This window comes from Cyclospora cayetanensis, unplaced genomic scaffold, assembly GCF_002999335.1.
Source record: "Cyclospora cayetanensis isolate NF1_C8 unplaced genomic scaffold, CcayRef3 CcayRef3_contig_135, whole genome shotgun sequence".
Classification (NCBI taxonomy): Eukaryota; Apicomplexa; class Conoidasida; order Eucoccidiorida; family Eimeriidae; genus Cyclospora; species Cyclospora cayetanensis.
Genome location: NW_020312076.1, coordinates 1 through 20327, shown reverse-complemented (window position 1 = coordinate 20327; position 20327 = coordinate 1). Strand labels below are relative to the sequence as shown.

Below are 20327 nucleotides of genomic sequence, written 5' to 3'. Positions count from 1 at the left end.
ACCCCTACAGAAAGGCTTTGCTTGTGTAAAAAGCCACGAAGTTCATCATGGCCCGTTGCTCAAATTGTCACTTAAAAGAAACAGCCGCCATCATGGCTCATTGCCAGCAAGTGGGCTCAATCGGAACATGGCACAAATACGGAGAGCCACATTAAGCAGGAGTGGGCCAGAAAAAGAAACACTGGGATGGAAGAATGACAACCTGGCGAGGCGGCAATTCTTACAGGAGAGGATTCGTAAACTTTATATTGTTTGTCAGTAGGAAAACCTGGCACCCAACCCTTCCAACTTGTGAGCCTTGCCGATATATCCTGTAAAGAGCAACAGCCAAGCACTCCCTTATGCAAAACGCCAGCAGCGGAAGCATGGGCAACAACAACAAAAGCGCCAACGCCACCTAATCCTTCCAAACAGGAATGGTATTCCTCGCGGTTTCGAAGGGCCGCCTGCCCCTTATTACTGCATACGACTTCCTCTTTTTCACAAACAAAGAGTAAGAATTTTAGCTTCGTCCATCGTCTATAAGAAAAGCAACCAGCTGCTCTTGCGCACCCTCCTTCCTGCGCTTGCCCGTTCCGCTCGTCTGAGAAAGAATTCTGAACCGAGCCTTCTGCGTTAGAAATTGCCGCAATTCTGAAACATGTTGCAGCAGCGAGTGTTGTTGAAACGACTGTTGTCGCGGCCAGTTTTCCTAAAGTTGTTGTTGCCCGCAGGTTTAGAGGTCTCTGGGGTTGCGTTTCGAGTTTTCTCCAGTTTTCATACTAGGCAATTGATGTACCTGCAAGATTAAGGATTTTCAGCGCCTTGGGGAATAGTGATACTGGACTTCTGGGATGGTGGCGGTTTTTGAATGAAAGGAAGTTCGGATGCGGGCACTAGCTCCCCGTCAGGCATAAGAATATGCAGTGAATCATCGAATTCCGATGTTTCGAGTTTTCCTTCTTCCGCTGCTAAATGCGCCAGAGGGCCAACTGGGGAAACTGGCCGTGGGAGCAGCTTGAGAGAGTAGATGAGGGAGAAGTCGATGGCGGCACTCACATGGTTCAAGAAGTATTTGAAAAAATTCTTCTTTTGCAGTGGCAGGTACTGTTGCACTATTTCACCCAAGAGGTCTTCAGATGTTTGAATAAGCCTTTTATACGTTCTCGCTTTTTCCTGTAGAGCGAGTCGCTCTGCTTCCCTGATATCAACAATGTGACCCCGCTTTTCTTCAACGGCCTCGAGCGCTTGCCGTGCCTGCGGCAGCCATAAAGTGGCCCAGGCTTTCCTTGTGACAGAAGATATATCATATAAGAACATCGCAAAGATCTGAGCTCGCGATAAAGTAGCTCCTGGACGAATGAAGGTTCCATCAAGACCCCCACTCCCCCTCGTCGGACGAAAGGGTGTTAAAAGCCTGTGAACCGAACAAGCAAGCACCTCAGCATCGGCTCTGAGACATCACAAGCAACAAATGGTAGACTTCGAAAACAGCCCACCCCCTCCCCCTCCCCCCCGGACCAGAGCACCCGTTATAACGGGACCGCCAACCACATAAAGACTAAAGCTGTCTTGAACGTGTCAGCACGCTGGACAGAGAGTTATGCCTTTACGCACACTTGGTGAGAAGGATAGAAGTACCCTGACCAGCAGGATCAACAACGCGGGACTAAAGTTTACGAGTAGATAGCACTATTAATATGCCCTCACTCATCAACTGGTGTGAAGGGTCCTGTAGGTGACGTAGCGGAAGACTCTGCACGAGCTTCAAGAGCTTCTGGGAAGGGTGATTCGGGGGAGACGGTACACGGGTGAAGACACAGAACCATTAGCAAGGCACAGCAAAATGCAAAAAAGAAGGGGGGCCCCTTGAGGCCTCTGCTGATTTCCTGCATTAGGAGGGATGGAAGTGAAAAGGCTGACTTGCAGCTCCTTGCTGTGTATCAAAAAGAATTCTACACCAAGAAGCCAGCAACCGGAGCTGCCGCTCAGGTGTACGTACACCTGAGTGGTTTGCCGCTCTGCGCAGCGTCTCTCGCTGTCTTTCCCTCTCGGGCTCTCAGTTCGTTACCCTAGTGGTGCTGCCACCTCCCCCCCTAGAGGCGCACGAAACTGCCCCTGCTGATGATGCAAGAGCCTTTGGCGGGCTCTACCCAGCTGCTATGATACACGGTTCGTCGGCGCGCAAGTACAAGGAGCCGAGAATGAGTCACTGCATTCTGCGCGGACCAAGGCCAGCAGTACATGCACTGCGGTGGGCCTCCTACAGTGCGGCTACTCCGCTTGCTGTCGATGCTCGGGTGCCTCCGCCTCTCTGCCGAGGGTCCAGGAAGGAAAGCGCGGAATGTACATGCTATTATGACCTCTTAAATAGACCAAGAGAAGCATAACGAGCCGCAGATATGCCAAAAAACCTCGTCAACACTCTTGGGGAGGCCGTCCCGCAGTCTTGCTTGTAAAGCAGCGCGGGGCCCACAAACTGAGAGGAAGTTGCAATTTAATTCGGGACGATGGGGGAGGGAAGCCTAGGAGATGCGAAGCAGAAGATAAGTGCAGATACTAAATAAAAGCATGTACAGGGCTTCGCAGAAGCATAGAAAGGTAATATTCGGCGTGCATACGGCGCCGAAGTGCCATCTCCTGCAAGAGCTCATTGGCTCGGCCGATTGAATGGCAAGCGTGGGAGCGGGCGTATCCTGTGTTTGGAAGGGTTTGTTCACGCCCCTAGCCATTTTTGCTTAATCCTACAGATATTGTTGCTTTTTGTTGCTTCGTGTCTTTGTAGGCATCGGTATGCCTGCTCGCAGTGCGCTCTGTGCTCCAGAACTCGCCCCTCTGTCGTTCGAGTTTTGCCGTTTCTCCAGTACACATTGACCTCTTTTCTGATTTTAGTTCACTGCGCTGAACCTTTGAGGCTTGCAATGCTGCTGTTCAGTAGACCTTGATCGTCGCATCAAAGGATAGACACCCTTGAGCACTACCCCATCATAATGCTACCCAACACACTTTGTCTTGAATCGTACACGTGGCGCGCTCAGCCTCAACTGTAAACGCCACTACTTTGTCCAAATCTACTGCAGCTCCCGCTTTGGAGCATCACGGGGTCCTGCTGTTTCTCTTTCCTAGTCTCTCAGCCCCTCGGCTCCAACATTCATAAAGTGGCAAGGAAAACAGAGGAAGAAGAAAAGGCGTCCATCGCCTCATGTCCGACTTTCTCCATTGCATGTTCTTTTTCTGAACTGTCGCGGCCTGAATGCGCTGTCCGCATCCTTCCGAGGTGTATGGCTGGGTGTATGTATGTGTGCATCCCCCCGTGTGCAGCTCCTGTTTCGGGTAGAAACACTCTGTTCACTTCCTCGTACTCACCCCCTTGCGCGCATGCCACTTTTCCTCATTGCCTTTTTGGTGTAGCGACAGCTCCCTTAGCATGCGGGGTGGCTTCTCCTGAGTCTCGTTTTCCACAATGCAGACTCTCAACCCCCCTCTCGCAGAGATGCGGGGAGAAGCGCAGGCCCCTGCCACACGGCTTCCCCAGAGCGGCCTTGCCGGGTGCTCTGGAGCCTCTCACTGCAGCAATTGCTGGCCACGCGTGGCGTTCGATTCTGCTGCTTCTCTGCTAAGAGGCATAGAAGAACTCAACGGCTCCGACGGGGTGGACGTGTGTAAATCGGCAAGCCAATCAAAAGACTCAAGACAGCAACAGCCGAAGGAGGAGGACAAAGCTTCTGTTTGTCCACGCGCCTGCGCAGGGCTTGCGCTGGAGGCGCTCGAGCTGTTGGTTGATATTCTTCGGTGAGTCTCTCTCTCTCTTTCGTCTCTCTCTGCTACTGCTGCCCCTGCGTTCTTCTTCTTGGGGGGTGCCTGGTGAAGCGCGCACTCCTGCCGACTCGAATCGCCTCGTATTGAACGCTTCCCGCTTCGCATGCAGCATTTTTGGTCCTGAGAGGATTCTCCTGAGCTTTAATGGCGGGAAGGACGCCGTCGCAATCCTCCATCTCTTCAGAGCCGCTCTCGTGAAATACACCCTCCTCCTGCAGCAGGAGCAGCATAAGGAGCAACCGCAACAGCACCAGCAGCAGCAGAAACAGTCCCAGCAGCAGCACAAGGATACTAAGCAGGAGCACCTGCAGCATCAACATCTGTGCAACGGAGGCTTGTCAGAGCACCCAGCCTTAGTGCGAACCTGCGGGTGCTTTCTGCCACGACCCCGAGCAATTTATTTTCATTCTGGACCGCAGGAATTTCCAGAAGTTGCCGCGTTCGTACGCCGAACAGCTGAAGAGTTCTTTGTCAATGTGGAGTATGCAGAAAGGAGACACCCTACGGCCCCTCGTTCCCTTCATCAGCTTTCTTGTTCTAGTTCCTCTCCTTTCATTACCTTCTCTTTCTCTCTCAGCCTGCCCGAGTTTCATGTTTCGCTGCACGTGCATGTAGTATATGCGAGCCTGGGTAAGCGAGGCCTGTGTGTGTGCATTAGTACGGCTGTGCTTGTCTTCTGCTTGCCTTCGCCATGGTCAAACATAGCCTATATACGCAGTTGACGCTCTGCCTGTGAGGCTGTCGCAGAGTCTATTACTCGGACTGGGCAAGCGGACTGAGGAGCTTCCTTTCACAGCGGCCGCACACGCCTTTTGCTTTCGTGCTTGGTAACTCTGCTTCCCGCGCAATCTTCGCTTGTCCCCTCTTGAACAGTGGTACCTTCATGCATTCTTTGCCCGAGTGCAGTCGAATAGTTGGCAGTTCTCCTGCTGTGGTCTCGCCCTTCTGCACGCTTGCGTGCGAGAGAATCGTACGCCAGTATAGGAGGCCGCAGCAGGGGTGTATGCACGGGGGAAACGAGGTTCAATATTCTTGAATCGCGGAGCATGCTTGCGGTTGTCTGGATCTACGCTGTCTCTCGCTCGTGCAGGCACTCGGAATACGGATCCCCAAGGGCTCACAGAATCTCTGCAGTTTCTGCAGCCGTCAAGTCGCTGGCTTCCTCCCTTCTTGCGAGTTCAACCGCTCCTGAAATTTGGATACGGACATGTGTGGGACTTCCTGAGGTACTTTAAACTCCCCTACTGCTGCCTCTACGATCAAGGCTACTCAAGCATTGGAACGTAAGCAACACGCTTTGCACCCACCCGCCAGGCGGCGAAACTTAAGATTTGTGTGTGTTTGAAAAGGAGCTTCTTGTACATTTAAAATGGGTACATGGGCGTGTACACCAGAACTCGGGGTATCGCTCCGTTCTCGAGATGCTCATTTGTGTTGGCGTAAGTACCCATTATCCAGTGAAACTATGGGTGCTTTTCTTGAACATTCTGTTTTTTATTTTATCCGCAGCATGGAAAACACGCGGCCGAACCCTCTGCTTATTCCCTCGGACGGAGGGGCCGCTCTCCCCGCGTATGAGCTTCTTTCGTGGGAAAGGGAGAGAGAGGGGCGCTTCAAAAAGCAAAGAAAGGAGTCGAAAACAGTGGCAGTCTCGTAAAGCACTAGCAGCTGCAGCTGTCGTAACTAAGACTTTCATTTGAAGCGCACTCTCGTGACTCTCCTTTTACCGACGTTCTGGTAAGCCGCGGATTCGCAGCCATGGGAGCAAGACTTTAGATCATGACAAGGGCCCCTACACGCATCGAACAGTCTAATGTTTCATGCCTTGCCTTCCAGAGAAGAAGGAGCAGTTGGCAGCAGCTTTCGCGCCTCCTGTCTAGCACACCCCACGTCCCACCGTGAAGATGTCATTATGTGCCTTGAATGTGAAGCGTTTTGTCTTCTTCTGCAACCCTCCGCCGTTGGCTACGGCGTATCAACAGACTATTTCATCTGCCCCTCGGGCAATGGCGGCTTCATTTGGACCCTTGTATCCGGCATTCTTGGGAACCACCTCAAGGCACCCGCCAGGCGCTGTCACTTGAGTTGGGACTATTAAACTCAGGAGGCCGACCGTTGTATACCTTGAATTGAAGATTATATGAGCCGTGACTCTGCTAATTTTATCTGTATTTACCAACATAATAGAAGAGTTTACGAAGGCACTACTACGAGTTTGCAGAGGAAAAGGGGGTCAAGGTGAAGAAGAGGTCGCCCTCGGAAGAACTGTGGGAAAAAACTGGCAAGGCTCCTAAAAATGCAAAAAGGCCTGTTGGATGGGCAAGCAAACTCGATCCAGCAGAAGCCATACAAGAAACGGACAAGGACATGGTTTGCCTTCATCACATATCTTTGCCATCCGACGACCCTCTCTCTAAAGGGTCGCTGTAGAGCCCCTTCTCTCGCCTCCCCTCCCCCTCTCTCCTGCACTTTGCTTCTTCGTGCTTTAATATGGCTCGCAAATTGGTTTGGACGCGAGCAGCGAGTAGTTCAAAGCGCCTTTATTCCATGAACATTCCCACAACAGCATGCGGAGAGGCCGCTACTAGAAACGACATAACCCCGCCTTCCTTACTGTGATATTTCTGCTACGGCTAGTTGTAATACTGGTACACTGTACACCGTGGCTTTTGTGGTTCTGCTACCCAAGTCACAGCAGAGCTCCCCTATGCGTGTCGAGATGCACGCACGTTGCAAAACATCCATCAAGCCGCGTGGTGTTTACCTTTTCGGGCAAAGCCTATCAGAGAAAGGGGCCTTCCCTGATGATCGAAAACCAACCAGCCACCACGGTCACCAGAGAACAGAGTTGAATGGAGAGGCAGGAACGAACGACGCGTTCTTTTAGGCCACGTACGAAAAAAATGTTGATGTTTTGTACAAAAAAACCCTAGTCAGTTCGACCAGGCCCCTGTTCCCCCGTGCACCTCTGCGTATTTCGGTTGCTGGCCACTATTCGCTCTTCTCTTGATGCCCCGCTTGCACATTTTTCTGCATCCACGCTATCGGGGTGCAGAGCTTCGCTTAAAACATGAACAAAGGCAGCAAATGACGGGTCTTGCAGCAGTTCCTCAAACACAGAAAGTGCAGCGAAAGGCCCCCGAGAAAGAGCAGTGACGACGGATGACACTGCATCCCGCACAGACGCACTTTGAAGCTCAGGGCACGATGACACGGACCCTGCACCCAGCCAGGCACAACGCAGCACATCAATTGAAATGCAAGAAGTTCAAGCTATGAAATACCCCCCTAACCTGAGACGTGGATGACACAATGATGAGCACGGACTGCAAAGTGTTCAGCTACGCCCCAAGAACTCATGAAGCAGTGCTCCTCAGCCAGCTAGAACACAGCCAAGTCAATGCCAGAAGAGAGAGCAGTCGACAAGTTGGGGTCACAAAACGGGAGGGACCTATGAAACGAAGCAAGGTTCAGAAGAGAAGAAGAGGGGGCAAAACCACACAGAAAGGGATTTCCCCTGTGAAAAGGCAGGCCGCAACTCACGAACAGCGGCTTCTTCGGCAGCTGATAGTTCGGGGAAATGGTGCACTGCTCCCCTTGTATGTTGAACTGCCCTCCGCTTTGATGGACTTTTTTCAGCAACAGAAGAATCTGAATCGTCGGAAAATTCACCACAGGAGTCTACGTCTGACTCCCCGGAAAGTTCCTCTGCTGCATTTGCTCGTAACCCTGCTGCGTCTGCTGCGGTTACTGCTGCTGTCACAGCTGGTATTTTATTCTGGCATGGAAAAGGAGGCAAGGGAGCACTATCAGGGGAGGACAGTGAAATCCGTCCATCTCCTGATGGATCTGCTTGGGCTACTGCGGCTTGAGATACTGCACCTGTTGTCGCCGCTGATGCTGGCGACTCGACCTCCACCGTCTGCGGAGCTTCACATGCCCCTTTCTGTTCACTTGCCTCACAATAAGTTGCTGTTTCTACTTTCTGCTGGGGCTGCTGCTCTCCCTTGTACTGACAAGGCCGGCTCGTATGCTCTTTGTAGCATGCACAGCTGCAGAAAGAAACTCGGCAGCACCGAAACCGATACACTCCCTCCCCCTCCCCACATATCCCACAGACAAGTTTCTGACTGGGGCCGCGCCGACTAGGAAAAGCTCCTCGAAACACGGTTCCTACAGGAGCTCCCCTTGGCATCCGCTGAGAACCTCGCTGTACGGAAGCTCCTCTAGGATACTGGGAGGCTCCACAAAGCCTCAGGTAAGGCCCTCCACTGTTAAACCATGCTGTACGGGTGTTATTTCCATTCCCTCTACATCTGTATCCCCGCCCATGGGCCGCCCCTGGCTCGCCGAACGCCTGCCCCCGATGGACCCCTGTGGGGGGCCCCCTACATGGGGAATCGGGGGAGGCCCCCGGCTCTGCGCGGCCTATTATGCTCATCTCACTGTTGACAAAGGCTCACTAAACTGTGGGCGCCTGTACTTCTCTTTGGCGTGCTTCTGCTGCGGAAAAGCAAGAAGTCCACGCGCCGGAGCAGGAAGGGAGAGGCCGATGCACAGAATGAGAGGACCTGAATAGAAGGAATACAATAATCCCGTTGGAGCGTGCAACTTGCCCTGAATAAGATTTTAAAGGCCTTGTTGAAATACAAGGGGCGTCGAGGAATGGGTTGTATGCTACCTAGGCATTAGTGGAGGCTCGGCGGCCTTGCATCTGTCGGCAGGCCAGGCTTTGTGGGGCTGAGGACCACTGCGTTCCTTTGATTGCGCATTAGCTGAAGGGTGTTGAAATAGAGACTAGTTACTTTGTCGTAAATAGTATGGGTACATGAAGATGCCCTCCTGGCGTGCTAATACAGCCATAGTCTCATGTACAATATCTAGGCCCTCTACTCTTTTTTTGTCGATCCGACCGAAGTCCCCCAATGATTTTGGGCACGTGTTACGAATATGGCTGCTTTGTATGGCTCTGGATATTCTCTCGTTTTGCTGGATGCAGGTGCCTGCATTTCGCAAATATGCTGTTGCGCCCTCCTCTGTCCTTGCACTGGTGCACAAAAGTTGGGCCGATGAGTTCAAGGGTATGCTCAATTTTCCCTCCTTTGTTTCCACAAGAATGAAGACTTCAGTGAAAAAAAGAGGCAAAATAACTTGAGCTGTTTTCTTGCAGTCACCGTGTGTGTACTCAAACCTTTTTCGATGTGAATACAAAGAAATGCAGCATTACCAGTGACATCCAATATTCGGTACATATTTCTAGCAGTAAAGAACCTATCGTAGCAGGTCCAGACCTTTTGCGACCCTACACGTGGTGCCTTCTTTTACAGAACAATTGCACCTCAACTTCGCTGCCTTTGTGCATGCGGACCTTAGAGTGCCCTAGTCCCAACAATGACTCACAATCAAAATTGCCGAGTTTCACTATATATTTCGGCTTCAAGTATCCTAATGATGCCATACCGCTTAGACCTGTGTCCTGTGTCCTACTTCAATTTGCGAACACTCCCCTGCACGCATATAGCGCACTCCGTTGGCACTTCTCTTTTCTGCCTCTTAAACGAGCTCTCCTCATGTTTTCCGTGATTAAAATCTACGCTAAAGCATAGTTTCAACAGAATAAATTAACAAGAGAAGCAGAGAAGCTTTTTATTATCTAGAATGTGGGAAGTTACAGGTTTGTTTTTACTTGTACATCTAGGTTGAGCGGGTTGCTACGCTCATCCTTCGAACAGAACCACTCACTTTTCCTAGCAATAAGCAGACGCATGGAGATAAACATGAGGCAGTTCAATTGCATGCTCAGCAAGCATCTGCCTTGCTTCCTGGCCTTTGCATTTCTCTCGGGCATTAGCAGCAACACAATTCTGCGTGCAACAATTAGTTGAATCCCAATCTTTGCATCTGCAGAGCATGAATGCATAAGAAGCTTTGCAGGTTTATTGAGAAAGCCACAATTTAGCCTTAATTCGCCTGATAGGGGCCACAAAATCGATGGATAGGGGAAGAAAACCTACCTCGGAGGCCTGGTTGTTCCCCTCTTCACAGCCACAAAAGGTTGTATTCGAATAGGTCAATATTGCGGGCAGGCGAGATGATCCGTCTTACGTATACACTGATGCCAGTCTCGTTCAAAGAAGAGAAAGAAATCAATTAGGACGGTAGGTGGTATTACGTGGAGCCAACCAGTGGCCATGCATTAGCGATGAACCAAGCTCCAGGACCTCGATGCTATAGATATGGAAGATGAGCACGGATAATAGGAAACCGTACTAGTGCTGTTCCTTTTCTTATACAATGTGCTTTGCCACGTCTTTGTGAGAACGCTAGATCGCCCTGAGATGTAAGACCATATTGGACGCGTGTAAGAGCTAGTTGTGTATGTTAAGTGTGGGGAATAAGCTACTCTATCGAAAGTAAGAGTCTTTTTTTCACCAAGCAAAATGTGAAGTATCCATGAACTACATAAAGGAGGTCAGACTCCGCTTACCGCGCGAAAAGGAAGAGCATACGGCCACCTAATGCTAAACGGCAGCAGCTCTTATACAGCTGCATATATGAGCGGTCTTGCGTAAATCGTCTTTGAGGAGTCACATGATTCTAGACTCAATACAAATTTGCTGGAAAGTTGTGCACCTTTTAACAAGAGTTCCTCCCTCCCCTAACCACGGCCCCCACAATTTTGGGCATGAGCGGAAAGGGGCAGTCAAGATGATCCCTGCTGCACCCTCTTAAAATCCTGAGCATTCACAACTAGTGCATGTGCCATCTACCCCCCACATGCACAAAATTGCATCCTCTTGCATGCAGCAAAGAGTACTGTACTATGAATAAGAAATAAGAACACACAAACCAAGGTCTTAGTTCTTTACTAATTCTCTCGAGTTAAATATAATCAGTTTAGTATAGAGTGTTTGAGTCTAGCTTGGCCCCGCCACACACAGCGCCCTTTGGAGGCAGACTGCTGCTGGAATTTTAGCAGCAGCAACAAGAAAATGCTCGTGCTGAATCCCCTTAGAGGAAGAAAGCTTTGCTTAATTTAATGACAAGGAGATTTCTGTGAGAAGGAAAGAGAGACAGAGAGAGACTCAGTGTTAGAATTGCAGTGTGCTGAGCAGAAGAGAGTAGTCTCTGGCTCTGGAATTTACATATTGAAATGTTGGCCTTTTGCCGTTGCGTATTAGATACACATATCAACTAATGTTCCATAAGGTCGCTATTTTGATATTGAGAGAAACTGGAAGAGTCGAGAATACAAGGAATGGAAGAAAACAATGAGGGACTACTTCTGCACATCTGGAGGCCCTGAAGCCAATCAATCGACTTCGGATTCGGACAGCAACAAAGGGATCACAACCACAGGACTTTTGCGTCACAGAGGAAATAAATAGCTAAACACAATTAGCATTACAGTTGTAAAATCAGCTCAAAGGTTCGAAGCATTTGAAACGTGTAATAGAAAACTTTGTGGCTCGTCACGAGGCTGTAGGGACGGCGACAGTCCATCGGTCTGACCGTAGTGCACCTACTGACTAATGGCCCTGTCGCTCCGCTTTTGCCTTGAAAGTTGGGTATGTTAAGCACTTTTCCACGCTATAAATATTTGGTTTACATTTTATGGGGCATCTAGGATACCATCCCTGTCTCTGTGCTCACGTTTCTCAGTGCTGTCCATGGCCTCCGCAAACGCTGCGGGCTGCCCCGGGTGCTTCAGCATTCGTTTATTGAAATTTTGGTAATTTTAAGGCACAGTGCTTGGCTGAAGTCCTACAACCGGTTTGCCGTCAGTTTAGAGGCGCTAAAGCATTGTTTCAGTGCCATTGTTCACGGCCCCCAGTAAAGATGAGGGTCTTCCTAGGCCTGTTCGTCGCCTCACTTTCCATCTTAAGGACGAATGCGGATATGCGTGAAAACCTTAACACCCAGTACAAGTATGAAGTCTGCAAAGGGAAGTACTTGAATATTGCTGTAAGTGACGTATGCAGCAGTTTCCCTCTAGTTCAGAGAATGCTTGGCGGCCAAAAATGCTGAAGCCAACCCTTTTCGCCAGAAAACGAGCAATCTACATACTCCGCTTTCAACAAGCAATCCTGTCCAATCTTACTTTTAGGATGTGTCTTTTCTTCCCCTTCTCTCCTACGGCCTCATTTGCTGTCCGTGTCGCTCATCTTGGGAACTTTTACAGGCATCCGGCGATAAGAAAAGTCCAGCATGCTGGAGCTTCTCCCGTGATGATGAATCCGTTGATCGGTACCATAAATTTCAAGAAGAAATCGTGTCTCGAGGTTTCCAATTTAGGGGTCGGAGGAAGGAAATACTTGAAATGCTCATGCTCCATGCACCAGAAAGCTTACAGCTGAATCGCTACAAAGCGGCAATAATCGAGAGTGCATTTGAGGACAGCTCGATCCCGAAAGAGTTTATAGAGGGCTTTTCAGATTTGGTTGCCTTCCTATGCTGCGTCACCCGTCAAGTAAACCTTCACTGGTCCGAAAAACAAAAGAAAAAGTGGAACGATATGGGGCTGGACGTGGAGGCGGAGCTCTTGAAAAGTGAGGAACAAATTCTACAAGCATACCTACTCACATACTCAGCTTTGGATATATCTTTCCCCAGTCTCATTCAATCTGACTCCTATCTTGCTGTAATGACCCTAGCCTCCCATTCCCTCCAACCATCGGTATGCCTTGTAGGGGTGCGACAGCAAATGAACTCAAGTGATAAAATAGAAAGAAGCAGCAATAATAGGAAACGCCAACGACAAAACAAAGGAGACGTTGCGCGAGTGGTTTTCTGTCAAAACACTATCGTACGATTGTCCAAAAGGCGAGTATAAGCTCTGTCTGTATCCATGCAGAGGAATTCAAGTCGCCTGAAGCTCTCCCTGCTAGTAAGCTTTCGGTTCCTTCTCCCTTTCGCATGAAATTAATAGTTCAAATCTACGCCAATCAAACTCCTTCATGCACAAGAAACCTTGTTTGTGACGGTCTGCACTTTTTCCCATCTGTTCTCCATATGCTCTTCACCTCGTGCTCTGGGGCCTAAAGGTGGGTGCAACACTGGCCAATCGAAGCCGGCATACACCTGCTTTTCTAGCCTAGACTTACTGATGCAACGGTGGAGGGGTACTGTAGCAATATGGCGTAGTTCTGCTTAATTACTCCTCGTTTTATTGTGGCACAGAAAAAGCGGAGACAAAAACTGTAGCTCCGACTGTACCTGTGGCTGCTCCAGCTCCAGAAAACACCCTACCGTCTGAAGGTAACCATAGCTTTTCGCAAAGTTCTACGCAGCCTTTTACAACAACACAATTTCAAAGGAAAAAAAGTCCCTCCAACATTTGAAGCAAGTTAGTACAATACTAATGTTCTGTATCTTGTCGCTCTTGTTGGCATATGGTGGATGTGCCTGCAGTGCGTTTCGGGATTGCTGATGCGCTTCTTGTTCTTGCTTCTGGTTCAAAGATTCATCTGGCCCTTGATCCGGAAAAGGAGCATCTAGAGGTTGATTTAGGGAAACCAGTGGATCAGTGTACCAGAGTTGAGGTGAGGGAGCGCCTTCTTGAACAGCAAGAGGCCATTGAGAGGGAGATCTTGAAGAACTTACCGAAATCAGAGTCAGAAGAAGCAAAAAGCGTACCACATTGGCACACAAAAGCCGTCAATATTCCTGCAGATATGAAAAATATCATCCACGCGGCAGAAGCAGGCTCTACTATTCCCTTCGGCGTTGAAGGTAAACATTCGAACAAACACGAAGTACGACAGAGAGCACACATGTAACAGTCATTGTGCGTAATGCATAGAAAGGGAGGACATCTGATCGGGGGGCTCTCCAGCTGTCCGTGTCTCTGCATGTCGACGCTCATTCCTCCTATTCGACCTTCAGCTGAGCCTTCACATTCCGAAGGTAAGGGAAAGCCACCAAAAGGAAAGGACAAAAGCATCAAATACTTCCAGTACTCTCCCCAGCATATCGATTTTGCTAAAGTAGCTAATGTTACGCTAAGACAGGTGCGCACAGACTTTAAGCCTGTATATTTGCTTCTACTCGTATTCAGCAAAGGAGCCTACTCCTGCCGCCACAGGTTCGGCAGCGCCACCATCCCGCCCACCAAGAAAACGTCCGTTATCTAGAGCTGCCACATCTCAATCTCTCCAATCATCACAAACAAAGTTGATACTTTAGCCGGAATCAGCTTGAGTTTCTAACAGCTGTGTACTTTTTCGTTACATTGTGCTGTCGTTGATGCCTTCACTGCAGTAAAAGTGGGTTTGACGAAAGCCCATCTCAAACTTCTTTCTGGAAAGATGGTCGAATTGGAGCTCAAGCCCGAGGCGCATTCCTTTACGCTCGAATTGGACACGCCAGTGGAAAAGTGTACGCTAGAAGATATAAGGACACAGCTGGAGAAACAGCGGGGTAACATTCAGTCTCTCCTCATGAAGGCCACAAAAGAATCCACGTCAGAAGAAGCAAGAGCCTCACAGATATGGGAAGTCCCAGAAATCGTTTTGGGTACAAATTTGGACTCTATTATAAACGCAGCAAAGGAAGGCGGCGTTGTTCCCTTTGAAGTGACAGGCAAGCGCAACGCTAATTCACATGCACTCAGCTACATTTCCCTCAGAAATGATCCACAGGGCTCGCGTCGTTTAGTTTTCAGTGGTCTATCCAGCATGTCTGCTTTTGATCTGCATTTTGCGTTCAGCAGTTGCTTCACGCAAAGGTATTTCTTTTTCTAATGCTGATAAAGGGGCCTGTAAGGAGCAAAGGTGCTGCTTCACCTTCGGCCGAGTATAAAAGACCGCATCCCTGTGCAGCAGTACAGCTGCTTTAACGTACGTTGTGTATTTTTTTGTTGCGTGTAGATAAAGCTCCTTTTGTACCAGTGCCTGTTGGACTGCCGGCGAAGGAAGGTAAGTAACAGCCAAGGAAACGCGTATATCTGCTGACCTTTCGCTCGAGCCTGTTGTAGTGCTCAGTAATACAACTTTGCAGCTATGAGGCAAAGTTTTGTGCTAAATCATTGTCTTGGCTATGATTCCGTTCTTGTGTTCAAAAGCTGCCCAGCGAGATGAAACAGAAGCCACATCTGGGAAACAGAATGGAGAGACCCCACAGCCAGAGGTCCAGCCTGAAGGTGAATGAGCACGTTACATGGGAGACACAAATATGTCGATATTCGGGGTGGATCGTAGGAGCAAAAGTGAAGAATCGGGGGGATGGTAATGAACAAGGAAAGGAGCTGCTGCATGACACTATATGCAACCGACACCCCGTGCACATAGCAAAGTGAACCGCAACAGCGGTAGGGTCCTTGATGTTGTTGGCGTTTTTACTCGATGCTGCATGGGAACCAGGGGCCAACTCATGAGCTCAATTCCCTGCTTTCGTGAGTTTTACAGAAAGGCCAACTCCACGGGAGAGGACTCAAAGGAAAGTTCCTGTCGCAGCCCCTCGTCAAAGGCAACAACTCCAGTCTGTGCATGAGAAAGGTGCGCTCTTTGATGCTAAACATTATGTATACATGAAGTTTTTGTGTATTTCAATTAAATGATAGTGCCAAACTGGTGGAGACCCTTAGGAAAAGTGGCAGTCACACTAAAAAACTATCTTAAAGTGACGCGAACTCGTCATGATAAAGCCGAGGCCTCCGTTGTTTGCAACGGGGGGCATGTTTCTGTGTAATTCTACGGGGAATAATCTTGGTGGCTTTCCTTGTGGTTGCCGCAGACTGCGAAAAATACCCCTTAAGTCTGGATCTCTCCCCATCTGAAGTGAGGGAGAAGACGCTGCAACAAATTGTGGTGCTGCTGAATGCGAGTTCCCAGGAGTCGGAGGATGTCCGTATTGGGGCTGCATGTTTGACGTGGGCTGCCAACGTGGATATTTATGAACGGTTGCATATGACCATGAAGCAAGACTGGGGACCTGTGAAAGTGATTGATGGAGCACCAACTGCAGCTGATTGGCTCGGCGTAAAGCTGCAGACTTCCTTGGATACAAACGTTATTCGTGGAGGAGAAGGCGCGCATAAGGCAGTTAAACATAACACGCGCATGTGCATTGATGCAGGTGATCCCCGGCTAAAGTAACGTACTATGCATCTGTAAAACCTCGAATTTCGTAGGGTCTACAGACCTTTAACATCTTGATCTATCTTCAAGCGGTGCGGCCTCAAGACCAAACTGCAGGCTGTAGGCTCGCCATCTCGTTTGTTTTCCCTGACTAGCTCTGTCCATTCGCAGTTCGGATTATCGGGATTATCATGAGTCAGAGGAGGCAAGATAATCCTGATGCGCCCATCGTGGGACCGGGGAGCGTGCTGGCTACAGCATTAAATTTGTCGTTTGACGATGACGATATTTTCGCTGAGCTTACAACGAAGTTTTCCTTGGCTCGCTGCAGCCGCGAGAAATCAGCAAAAAAGGCAAATATGTGGAGCCTGGCGCCGGTTGTACTTCTTGCCCTCATAACCTGGTATTCGGATGCTGTTGAGTGTCTCCTGCAAACCAAGGGAGAGCAACGGTTCATGCTGGCTCTTCTTGCTATTCCGCCAAAGACTCAGTTGAAGGGTGCTCTCTCATTCGTGACCCTATTCAACAAAGCTCTGAGCAGCCTCAAAACAGGATCCTCAAAGCCAAAATCAACACTCGAACAAGCTGCACGCAATTGCGAGCAATTACAACTGGAAACCGGTGTGGAGAGAAAAGCAAATGCCCACGCACAGCTAGGGGAGGGTCCGAATATGTTCTAGATTGTATTCCCTTTAGATGATTGACTCCTGGGGACAGCACACTATATAATCAGCGTGGCAAGCAAGACTGAAAAATATTTGCAACGCTTTCAAACTGCAATATTCTTGCACAGTTCACGTTTCGAATTGCCGGGGTGGCTTTCTGTGTCCTGTGCTGCGTGTTCATGCAGACATAGCACCTCTACCACAAACTCTCGGGGACACCGAACTGCAGCGTGGGGCAACGCATCACCACTTCATTACTAAACTAGAAGGACTTCGGTCTGATAGCTCCATTATGTTGCTCCGCGAACGAGCTTATATTATTCCCAGAGCAGCGGTGCTGCGCTAATCCGTCGTTTTTGCCTTTGCCATGTTGTGCTCAGTGTTAGATGAGCTGCAAAAGATGATACAAATCGTTAAAGGTTGATGGCTATCTTGCCGAAGCAGTGGGGTAGGAGGATGCTTTGTAAGGCCAGGAGTCATGACGCCACCACACGATGCATCATGCCATGATGTTTTTCGTTTCTTGTACACAATGCTTCCTTTTTGGCAACTGTAGGCCTACCAATGAGCCGCTACAGTCGCTAAAGTGATAAAGGCCCAGCTTCCAAGATGTTGCGCCCATGAGCTGACAATAATTTCAACATGTGGCCCCTTTCTATTGGGCGTTGAAACTTGTCCTGCGATGGGTGCATAGCAGTATTGTTGCACAGCAGCAGCAGTCTCCTAATGCTTTACTCGAACAAGTGGCGCGTGAAAAGTTTTTCGGGCCGGTTGGATATGTTAAATCGATTATGACGGGCATTATCGAGTTTGTTGAAACGAATTCTTTTTCATTGTTCCTCATGGGACACAAGGCTTTTGTGCTTTCGTGATCAGGCTCCGACGGCTGCACTACTCTATGCAGCTGTGCTAATTTTGAAAGTGCCCACAGAATGAGAAGTAGCCAAGCGGCTGTTTGAGTGCTTCCATAGAAGTGTAGCTGCTGACATGGAAATCCGGGGACTTTGACTCTGTGGCTTGGGCGCCCACAGGTTTCGTAGCCATTGCGCAGCCTACACATTTCTTTGCTAGGTGCCGTGATGCGCATATTTGTGGCAGACTATCCCAAAAACCAACAAATTCGACTACACCAGTTCTATTTAACCAATGATTAATAGGAAATTGACAAAAATACTGGTCTGCTCGTATATCTTATTTATTGCCAAGTACTATTAGGTCGATACAAGAAGACGCAACGCTGTTTACGCTCCAAAGGTCCAGCAACGCCCATTCTAGCTGGCCCTCCGTGCTCGCGTCGGATATTCTCAGGGTGTCGGACGGGTACAGATCTTCGGGAAAACACTCAACAGCTTTCTAGAAGCCTGTATTAAACCTGGGGTTAAGTGTCCTCCTAGGAAGACCTTAAACGAAACGCGCTTCCTTCTACTGATCTGACGTTACATATTCAACCATCAGCTGTGCGACGCCCTCTTCGTGGCCACAGTGTGTGGTGTCTTTTGGCAGCGAAAGAAATTGCTGATCTTACTCAATTTAGAGACTTGTGAGTACCGCTAAGCTGAACAATTTCCTTTCCCCCGATGCCCTGCATTAAGTGACATGCGTGGAGGCTGGGGAGAGTTTGTTTCTGACAGCATAAAGGGATTCACTTTTGGTCGTTTGAATAGTTGTCTGCATGCCGGCCTCCTCAATAAGCGCCGAAAAGAATAGTAATAGCTAGCATGCAAATCTTTGCATTCTTAAGTCGATGCACTCTCGAATAAGAAGGAGACAGAGCTATAAGCCTGGTGCCCGCACCACCCCCCCGTAGAAGGTGTCCTATGGCTATCCGGAAGGTAGAAAGCAGTTCTCCGAAAGAGAACTCATGACCTCTTCCACTAATTTACGCACCCGTCAGAAAATCGGATCCTAAGGAGAAAGCGGTGGCCAACAGGCCGCCAGATGCTCTAAGTTGGGCGCAGTGGTGCGTAACGTTGGCACTGCGCTGCATACCGACGTATTATTGGGGTGCCGCTTCGATCCCTCCGAGGAAGAGCGGAACAGGAATGCATGTGGGACCTACTACTCGTGCTCCACGGATGTTCGATGCGAAGCACTTGTCGACGAAGCTGCTAATTTTCCTCGACCGGGAAACCCTGGAAAGAATGTACGACTATGCAGTGAGGGAGGATGGGCCTGTGAGCACTGAGACCCCCATGACTTCTACACTCTCCTTACGCCGCTCATGAAAATAAACAGGGAGTTACGCGAAGTGACTTGGAAGGAGTGATTGTTTCCACTGTACAAATCAGTAGCTGCGAAAAAATGCATGCCAGCCACGAGTTTTGTATCCGGGGCTGCGGCGTTAATGCGGCCACATACCAAACCCCTCGCCGCCTTAATTTCAGCGTAATTTCTTCATGGTGAATTTGTTCGGCGGCGCTCTCTGCCTCTCAGAGATCTTTTCCGCGTTGGCATATCGTCAAGCGGTATCTTCTGCCGGCGCGGCTGCCGCTGCAAGAATAGCGATTGCGTTGCGTTTGCCCGGCGAATTCGCTGAACTCTCTGGTTTTAGACCGTGTTTTGCCGGATTTGACTTTCTTACGGCGGTAGGCAAGCCCTCAGCTCGTTGCGTTCCGAGAACATGCCAGAAACCAGAACGACGCCGCATGCATGTTGAAGTGTGTGCTGCTCTCTTTGGGGAACCGTCGTCCTCCTGGATGATGCTTATAGGCCGCGAGAAGAGCACGTTCCCTGGACTATTCATCAGGCAGCTTTCAGCCTACAGAATTAGCAGGAGCTACGAAAACAGCGGCAGCACCGTACAGAGTAGCGGCAGCGTCAGCTGCGGAGCCAAAGATGGCAACAGGCTCCCTGCCTCCTCGTCGCAATGACAGAAGCTCTGGTGTTGCAGCAGCATCCCGAGAATACCGTGCAGATGATCGCAGGAAGGAGGACGAAGGTGGCGTAGGGGGGAAGCGCCAGAGCGGCAGTACGAGCAAGCACAAGAGTGCCCTCGAGGAGGAGCCTCGGAGAAATCGCCAGGCTTCTCAAGACCAAGTCTTGGAAGCCCTTTCCGACGAGAAGGTTTCAAGAGACTCTACCGATGGTGCATCATCACGCAGAGAAAAGGAACTGCCGCCAAAGGACAAGGCGAGAGAGCGGGAGGAGGAGGCATACGTTCAGACTGAAGACGGAGGCTTCAGGAAAGGCCGAGATGCCAGCACGTCTTTCTCCCCCCGCAGAGAGTATGACGAGGAAGCAACGAGAAGGCCAGAAAAAGGCAAACGAGAAGCGCAGAGGGAGCGCGAAGAGGGAAACGACAGGAGACTCAGTGTTAGCAACCACAAGACCACCGAGAGGCACACGGACGGAAGTCAGAGAGACTCACGACACATAGGAGGTGCAGACGTGTCGAATGAGAGGGATGATCGGCAGCGAGATCAGAGAACCAGACGAAGAGACTCAAGGGACGGGCTGTCTGGTTACCGACAGAGAGAGCGAGACAGGAGTGGAGAGAGGGAGAGAAACAGGAGTGCAGAGAGAGAGAGAGACAGAGAGAGAGAGCGAGACAGAGAGAGAGAGCGAGACAGGGAGAGAGAGAGAAACAGGGAGAAAGAGCGAGACAAGGAGAGAGACAGAGACAGAGAGAGAGAGAGAGACAGAGAGAGAGAGAGAAACAGGGAGAGAGAGAGAGACAGGGAGAGAGAGAGAAACAGGGAGAGGGAAGGAGAGAGAGAAAAAAATCGTCACTACGATGGCGGAGAGAGACGCATGGCAGAGTGGCATCGTGGCTCTGGAGCTCTGAGTC

The 20327-nt window shown here is 49.8% G+C and overlaps 4 protein-coding genes across 4 annotated transcripts; 2 read left to right on the top strand and 2 right to left on the bottom strand.

Moving 5' to 3' along the window:
• Positions 1–116: 116 nt before the first annotated feature.
• On the bottom strand, positions 117–1317 carry LOC113147130. The gene is made up of 2 exons (XM_026336567.1): positions 877–1317; positions 117–761 (listed from the first exon to the last, which is right to left on the bottom strand). Exons 1-2 carry the CDS (start codon positions 1297–1299, stop codon positions 117–119), a joined length of 1068 nt encoding a protein of 355 aa, XP_026192352.1. The 5' UTR covers positions 1300–1317.
• A 2155-nt stretch (positions 1318–3472) lies between these two features.
• LOC34621209 (probable FAD synthase) lies at positions 3473–5455 on the top strand. The gene is made up of 5 exons (XM_026336566.1): positions 3473–3771; positions 3908–4279; positions 4546–4625; positions 4889–5081; positions 5308–5455. The coding sequence occupies exons 1-5, from the start codon at positions 3473–3475 to the stop codon at positions 5453–5455; spliced, it is 1092 nt and encodes a 363-aa protein (XP_026192351.1).
• A 1272-nt stretch (positions 5456–6727) lies between these two features.
• Positions 6728–8239, bottom strand: LOC34621208. Its single transcript, XM_026336565.1, has 3 exons — positions 7582–8239; positions 7342–7449; positions 6728–7017 (listed from the first exon to the last, which is right to left on the bottom strand). The coding sequence occupies exons 1-3, from the start codon at positions 8237–8239 to the stop codon at positions 6728–6730; spliced, it is 1056 nt and encodes a 351-aa protein (XP_026192350.1).
• A 3398-nt stretch (positions 8240–11637) lies between these two features.
• LOC34621207 lies at positions 11638–16555 on the top strand. Its single transcript, XM_026336563.1, has 8 exons — positions 11638–11763; positions 11981–12604; positions 12990–13056; positions 13210–13530; positions 14059–14439; positions 15359–15460; positions 15532–15873; positions 16047–16555. The coding sequence occupies exons 1-8, from the start codon at positions 11638–11640 to the stop codon at positions 16553–16555; spliced, it is 2472 nt and encodes an 823-aa protein (XP_026192348.1).
• The last annotated feature ends 3772 nt before the right edge of the window (positions 16556–20327 follow it).